The 6,986-nt window shown below is 44.3% G+C and overlaps 1 protein-coding gene across 1 annotated transcript in view; it reads left to right on the top strand.

Moving 5' to 3' along the window:
- The first annotated feature begins 839 nt into the window (after positions 1-839).
- UGDH (UDP-glucose 6-dehydrogenase) overlaps positions 840-6,986 on the top strand; it is a 13,811-nt gene continuing 7,664 nt past the window's right edge. The window contains exons 1-5 of the mRNA XM_054066255.1: positions 840-997; positions 1,294-1,460; positions 4,628-4,729; positions 6,393-6,593; positions 6,678-6,875. Of these exons, the coding sequence (XP_053922230.1) occupies positions 1,299-1,460; positions 4,628-4,729; positions 6,393-6,593; positions 6,678-6,875 (663 nt within the window). The 5' untranslated portion in view covers positions 840-997; positions 1,294-1,298. The remainder of the gene's footprint in view (positions 998-1,293; positions 1,461-4,627; positions 4,730-6,392; positions 6,594-6,677; positions 6,876-6,986) is intronic.

The raw sequence follows: 6,986 nt of genomic DNA, 5'->3' as shown, positions 1-6,986 counted from the left end.
CACCGTGTCAGTGCTTGGGCACAGGATTTAGTAGTGGGCAAGTATGGTTGGAGTTGATGATCTCTAAGGTCTTTTCCAACCTCATGATTCTATGATTCAATAACCATTACAAGTCCCATCCTGTAAACCATTAAGTCCAATTTGAAACCAAATGACCTTTATTGAATCAATATGAATTACAAATATAATGGAAAACCATTATGCGTTGCACATGATTTGTTGGTGAGGACACGTATCACTGACAACTGACGAAGCAGTGCTTTGTTTGAAAGGCATTTTGCAATCCTTTCTTGTTAGGAACGACAGTCTCATTTCCAGTAACACCTCGGATGTGGCTGTGTACCCCTCCCACCAGTTAGTGACTCCATCACACGCCGTGAAGAGGCGGCGGGACGCCCCTCAGCCCCAGACGCGCCCGGGCGCCGCGCGGCCCCTGCTGGGGTGGGGCGGGGGCGCCGCCTGAGCTGGCCCTCGCCCATTGGCCCGCTGCGCGGTGGGCGTGGTCAGGAGGGGCGGGCTCCGCGTTCATTGGTTCGAGGACTGGCGGGGCGGGGGGAAGGCTCCACGCTCATTGGTCTGAAGCCCAGTGGGCGGGGAGATGCAGGAAGACACACCCCCCCCCCCCCCTTGTGTTTATCACTGTGGGCAGGGCAGAGCGGGCAACACTCGCGCTCATGGCCCGCTTCGAGGTGGGCGGGGCGATGAGAGCTCCCTCCGCCCCATTGGCCCTTGGTGCGGTGGGCGGGCGATGAGAGCTCCCCTCCGCCCCCATTGGCCCTTGGGCGGTGGGCGGGGCGATGGGAGCTCCCTCCGCTCCCATTGGCCCTCGGAGAGGCGGGCGGGCAGTCTCCCTCCGCCCCCGGGGCGACCTCGCCCGGTGCCCCCGGGATGAAGCGGCGGCCCCGGCCCCGCATCGTCCTTTGAACGAGCCGGTGCCGTGCGGAGCGGAGCCGCTATCCGCGTCGCCTCGAGCTCACCAAGCATCCTCGCCGCAGCGGTGGCAGTACCCGTGGCCTCTCCGCGGGGGCGCCGCCGTCCCCTCCCCGGGCACCCGCGGTTCTCGGCCCGAGGAGCTGGAATTGGCACTCGGTGGCTCGAAAGCCACGCTTCCCCCGCGGTTTGGCGGCGGAGAGGGAGCGATTGCGGCCTCGTTTGGAGGGATCGGCTGGAAGAAGGCGTTTCTCTCTGTGGCAACGCGATAAAATCTCAAAGGATTGGTTTTCTTTTGTTCCTTTGTTCCTTTGAATTGTTTTCATTTGTAACTCCTATTTCTCCCCCCTCCCCTTACCACAGCAATCATGTTTGAAATTAAGAAGATTTGCTGCATCGGTGCTGGTTATGTTGGGGGGCCAACCTGTAGTGTCATTGCTCAGATGTGTCCCAATATCAAAGTTACCGTCGTGGATGTCAACGAGGCCAGAATCAATGCCTGGAATTCAGATACGCTCCCGATCTACGAGGTAAATGTGTCTCCCTCTTGTCTACTTCTTTCCAGCCAGTGTTGCATCCGCTTCCCTCCCACCACATGGCGTTTCCACATGAGCCGCTTCTGAGGCTTGATGAGTATAACACGGTGATGTCCTTCAAAAAGAGTATTCTGGAAAAGCTGCTTCGTCACTACTGCTCATTAAACTGTTTTTTCTAAATACCTACTTGCACTAGGCATGTTAATTATTAAGTGTGTAAGGAAAAATGAAATTGTATGTCTAGTGAAATGCATGCTGGCTTTCTTTTGAGACCCAGCTTAACCATAGTCCTCTTACTTGGTTATAGATATCATCTGTGTTGTAGCACAATATGAATGTGTAATACTGTGTGAGAAGCTTTATTCCCGTTCTCAAATACTGCTGAAATGAGTCTGTGCTGCCTATCTTAGCATCATGTTGTAAGATGGGGACAATCGTGTTGCAGATTCAACTTGTACCATAAGCCTCCCTCCAGTCTGGCCTGGGCAGCCTGGGCCAGACTAAAATGTTTTTTTTAAATCATCACACTGTTGCTCCTTTGAGGGGAGACCTTATTACTCTCTACGACTACCTGAAAGGAGGTTGTGGAGAGGAGGGAGCTGGTCTCTTCTCCCAAGTGACAGGGTTCAGAACAAGGGGGGATGGCCTGATGCTCCGCCAGAGTAGGTTCAGGCTGGATATCAGAAAAAAATTCTTCACGGAAAGAACAGGCTGCCCAGGGAGGTGGTCGAGTCGCCCTTCCCTGGAGGTGTTTAAGGAACGGGTGGATGAAGTGCTTAGGGACATGGTTTAAGAGAGTGTAGGAATGGTTGGACTCGATGATCCAGTGGGTCCTTTCCAACCTGGTGATTCTATGATTCATTACGGAAGGGCTATGATTTGAAAATACAAAACATTTTTCTGTTTTACTTCTCTTAGCACTTAATATTTTTCACTTTTGCGCTCTTGAAGAATAAGTCTCTTTCTTCTTTCCTTCATGAGAAATAGTTTTTATAGGTTTGAGTCCTTTAATGGGAGTGGAAACTTATTTTCACTGCTCCCAAAGACAAGGCACACTGCCTTGCTTTTTTGCTATATGAAGTTTTCTGAATCCTGTCTGTGCTATAACACTAATATAGATGTTTCCTCTTTAAAACCAAACTTATACTGTGACCTCTTAAGCAAAGATGAATAGACTCCCTTTGTCATATGATTCAAAGAAAAATGTGTTATAATGCTCAGATTAGTAGGTGAGACCTGAATCAAGATCTTGAAAGCAAGTGCTTTGTTTTTTTTATTAACACTTAGACTGAATAAGTTAAAGTAGAGTTAGTCTTGGCATGTTTTTTCTTAAAAAAAAAAAGAAACCACACTGCAACATCTGTTTCCTGGAATGTGTCCTTTGCTTACAAAGAATGTACAAAACCAGCCAAGAATTACTTCAGACAAAAATTGAGTCATTGAATGTTGTTTTTTGTATATTTTTTTTTTGTTTTGGGTTTTTTTCCTTACAGTGTCAGAAACTGTCTGGTGGGCTTCCTTTCTATATACAGCATAGTAAGACCATAGTTGGAACATTTGATGGATTGTAACACATTTTATTCTGCCTGTGCTGACCTTTGTTTTCCTTTTAAGTAGGTATTTAGTAAAAAGTGAGACAGCAAAAATGTCTTGCGTAAGAAAGCTTCTGCTTTGTTTTCTTCTCTTTCCCTTCAGTGAACCTTTGCCCTTCTGGCAGTTAGATAGCTCATGTTATGATAGGCGTGTCTCAAATTGGAGATGTGATTGCCAGGTTACACAGTGTGACTTTAATTTTCAAATGAAAAATAAAGGCATCTTTTATCTAGGACAGCTACATCTTAGTTAACTAACTTTGTAGACTATTCTAATATGGAAGATTGCTCATGTAGGTATGGCCTCCTGTTCCTCTTGTCTGAGCGGAGATGCTAAAGGAAGGGGAAGAGTTCTGGCACTGTACGTGTCTTTTGAAAGAATCTCATCAAATTGTGCCTGTGATTCTTCCACACTGTGGGTGTGGTGCCATTAAGTTTAATCTGGTCCAAACACAAGTGGTTGCCAAAAAGAGTGGTCTTTATCTCCTGTGTCTCTCTGCTGCCTTTCTTTAATTCGATCTGGGCTTGCTAATTTGGTGGAATACTTCTTGGTGTTTTTTTTTTTTTTGTGCTGAATCTGAGTACTGGGTCTAGTACAGTGTGCAGTTTTGGGCACCGCAGTATAAAAAGGATATGAAGCTACTGGAGAGTGTCCAGAGGAGGAACAGGAAGTTGGTGAAGGATTTAGAGGGGAAGCCGTATGAGGAGTGGCTGAAGTCATTTGGTTGGTCTGCTCAGCCTGGAGAAGAGGAGACTGAGGGGGAACCTCATCACAGTTTACTGCTTCCTCACAAGGGGAGGAGAAGGAGCAGGTGCTGATCTCTTCACTCTGGTGACCAATGATAGGACCTGAGAAGACGTCAGGAAGATGTGCCAGGGGAGATTTAGGTTGGATATTAGGAAAGGGCTCTTCACCCAGGGGGTGGTGGAGCCCTGGACAGGCTCCCCAGGGAAGTAGTCATGGTGCCTGACAATATTCAAAAAGCATTTGGACAACACCCTCAGACACATGGTGTGAATGTTGGTGTTGTTCTATGCAGAGACAGGGTTTGGACTCAGAGATCCTTGTGGGTCCCTTGCAACTCAGGGCTTTCTGTTATTCTGTGAATCAGTTTTTAGATTGATATTGGGGAGATTATTGAATGTGTAGCTGAGGGAAAAAGGAGAGTTGGGGCCACCTCTTTTGTTTGCTACCTGGAGAATATTGTGAGACTTCACTTCTTGAATCTACTTTTCAATCACTCTGCAGGTATTTCTTTAATTGTTCCTTATGGTGATAGATTGAGCGTGGGAATAACTGGAGCCTAAAATCTCGTTGTGCAAATAATAATTTGGTGTGGCTGAACATTTTGAGACAACATTTTGAGTGTTTTTTTTTTAATAAGAAAGGGTCAGGGATTTTGCTATGTAAATCTACAGGAGCTTTATTTTTCATCTGGCAGACTGAAGAGATGACACACTGAGCAAAACAAAGTCTTCTGCATCTGAAATTATATGCTGTTGTTTGGGCATGCAATTTACTGTTCTTCTAATTGCATTAAACTTAACTACTTTTTTCTGCTTTTTCAGCCAGGGTTAAAAGAAGTGGTAGAATCATGTCGAGGAAGAAACCTCTTCTTCTCCACCAGTATTGATGATGCCATTAGAGAAGCTGATCTTGTATTTATATCTGTAAGTTTAGGGGGGGAAGAGGTGGTTTGTGTGTTTTTTGTTTGTTTTTTATTTGTTTTTCTTATCGAATCATTATGTTGTTCTTCTGCTAGCAAAAGGCCTTTCTTTTGTCACATAGATGCAGTTAACAATGTCATGTCACTGTGTCAGTTTTCTCCTTGTCTTTCTGTGTACTGTGGGAAAAGTGTTAAGTAAGCTTTTCATTTTCTTTTTATCTGTTTCTTATAGCCAGTAGAACATTTGACAAATGAACAGGCTCTAAGTTGAAAAGATAATGTTGATGTTCAGCTTGGTTAGATGTATGAGGTCTTAGAGCAGAAAATAGTGCAGATCTGTCATTATGGTATACTCATGAAATCCATGAACTTTAATATACAGTTCCTAGAAATGGATGTAAAATCATAGTGATTATTGGGTTACAAAGATGAGTTATTTCTAGAAGCTTTTAAAAACGTGTATTAATGGAAGAGGTGCTGGCTTTATTTTCTAGCTTTAATATTTCTAAGCTATTGACACCACTAAGAAGATCGGTCAAACATAAACAGTATGACCTTTTGAAATCTAGAAGGTTGTTCCTAGTGCAGAATCCAAAAGACTGATTGCTATTCATCTTGGTAGGCTACAGTTGAGTTATTTTTGTAACTTACGTCCTCCTTTTTTGAGAACTCCTCTTTGTTAGAGCACTTCAGTACATAGCGCTTTCTGGTAGTGTTTTTCCCCATTCATTACGTCTCAAATGAATGCTATTTGGCTGGATGACTGCCACGAATACAGCCCATATATTGCCACCTGTCCTTGGCTTAAAACATTCTGTTGTGTTTTACGTGTTTTTGCCATTCCTTCTTTCAGTTTGTAGTGAAAAGGGCCCTCTGTCTTAGTCAAATGAAATGTTTTCCCTCATGTTGCCTTTTGTGTGTACTTCAGTATAGCAATTTCCAGCAGCTCTACACTTAGATTTCATCTGTTAAGTGGGTTTAAACTAACTGCCTAATAGCTGAAGATCCTTATAACGTGAATTTTTGCACTCTTCATGTGGGACAGGAAACAAAAAGTGTCTGGGCGTAATCATGAAGTTACTGGTGTTTCCAGAATAAGGATTGTTTCACCAAAGCTAGCAGAGCTGCTATGAATTGTTCTTATTTAAATTGAGTTGAAATAGAGGCAAATGAACTTTCTTTAGAAGACAAAATGGGTAACTGAGAAAGCTAATAGCTGTACATCTGATAGGGTAACTAGAATAACTCTGCAGTGGAAGCAAGTGGAACTTTAGGAGGGAAAATATAGTATCACAGAATCATAGAATGGTTTGGGTTGGAAGGTGCATTTTACAGGTCATCTAGTCCAACCTCTCTGCAGGAGCAGGGACATCTTCTACCAGATCAGGTTGCTCAGAGCCCCATCCAACCTAACTTTGAATGTTTCCAGGGATGGGGCCTCCACTGCAACCTCTTCCAGTGTTTCACCAACCTCATTGTAAAAAAAAAAAAAAAAAATGTCGTCTTTGTATGCAGTCTAAATCTACCTTCCCTTAGTTTAAAAACATTGCTCCTTGTCCTGTCTCAATAGGCCTTGCTGAATATCTGTCATTCGTACCAATTTCGCCTCATCTGTAGCTCTTAAGAGATCTATAACATTTCTTCCCCCTCCGTGTATTTGTAACTAGGTTAACACTCCAACAAAGACCTATGGCATGGGCAAAGGCAGAGCAGCTGATCTGAAATACATTGAAGCTTGTGCTAGGCGAATTGTACAAAACTCAAATGGCTATAAAATTGTCACTGAGAAAAGCACAGTTCCTGTACGTGCTGCAGAGAGCATTCGTCGAATATTTGATGCTAACACTAAGCCTAACTTGGATTTGCAGGTAAGCATTCTCTCTGAGTTGTATATCTAAAGACTGGTTGTTGCTGTTTGGCTTTATCAGTTTTCTATTTTTCCGTCCCTGTAGGTGCTGTCTAACCCAGAGTTCCTCGCAGAAGGAACAGCCATCAAGGACTTGAAGAACCCTGACAGAGTGCTTATCGGTGGGGATGATTCTCCAGAGGGACAGAAAGCTGTCCGTGCTCTTTGTGCTGTTTATGAGCACTGGGTGCCCAAAGAAAAAATCCTCACAACAAATACCTGGTCATCAGAACTTTCTAAACTGGTTAGTGCTACTCACCACTGTTGTTCACAATGAGTGAAGGCTGTAAGTGAAACAAAGCTCAGAAGTTCACTGACATGGAGTGATGCAGCTAGGAAAGACAGATGAGGTTGG

This window comes from Cuculus canorus, chromosome 4 (genome assembly GCF_017976375.1).
Source record: "Cuculus canorus isolate bCucCan1 chromosome 4, bCucCan1.pri, whole genome shotgun sequence".
In the NCBI taxonomy this organism is placed as follows: domain Eukaryota; kingdom Metazoa; phylum Chordata; class Aves; order Cuculiformes; family Cuculidae; genus Cuculus; species Cuculus canorus.
The sequence above is the reverse complement of the archived record's forward strand: the minus strand, read 5'-3'. Positions and strand labels throughout refer to the sequence as shown.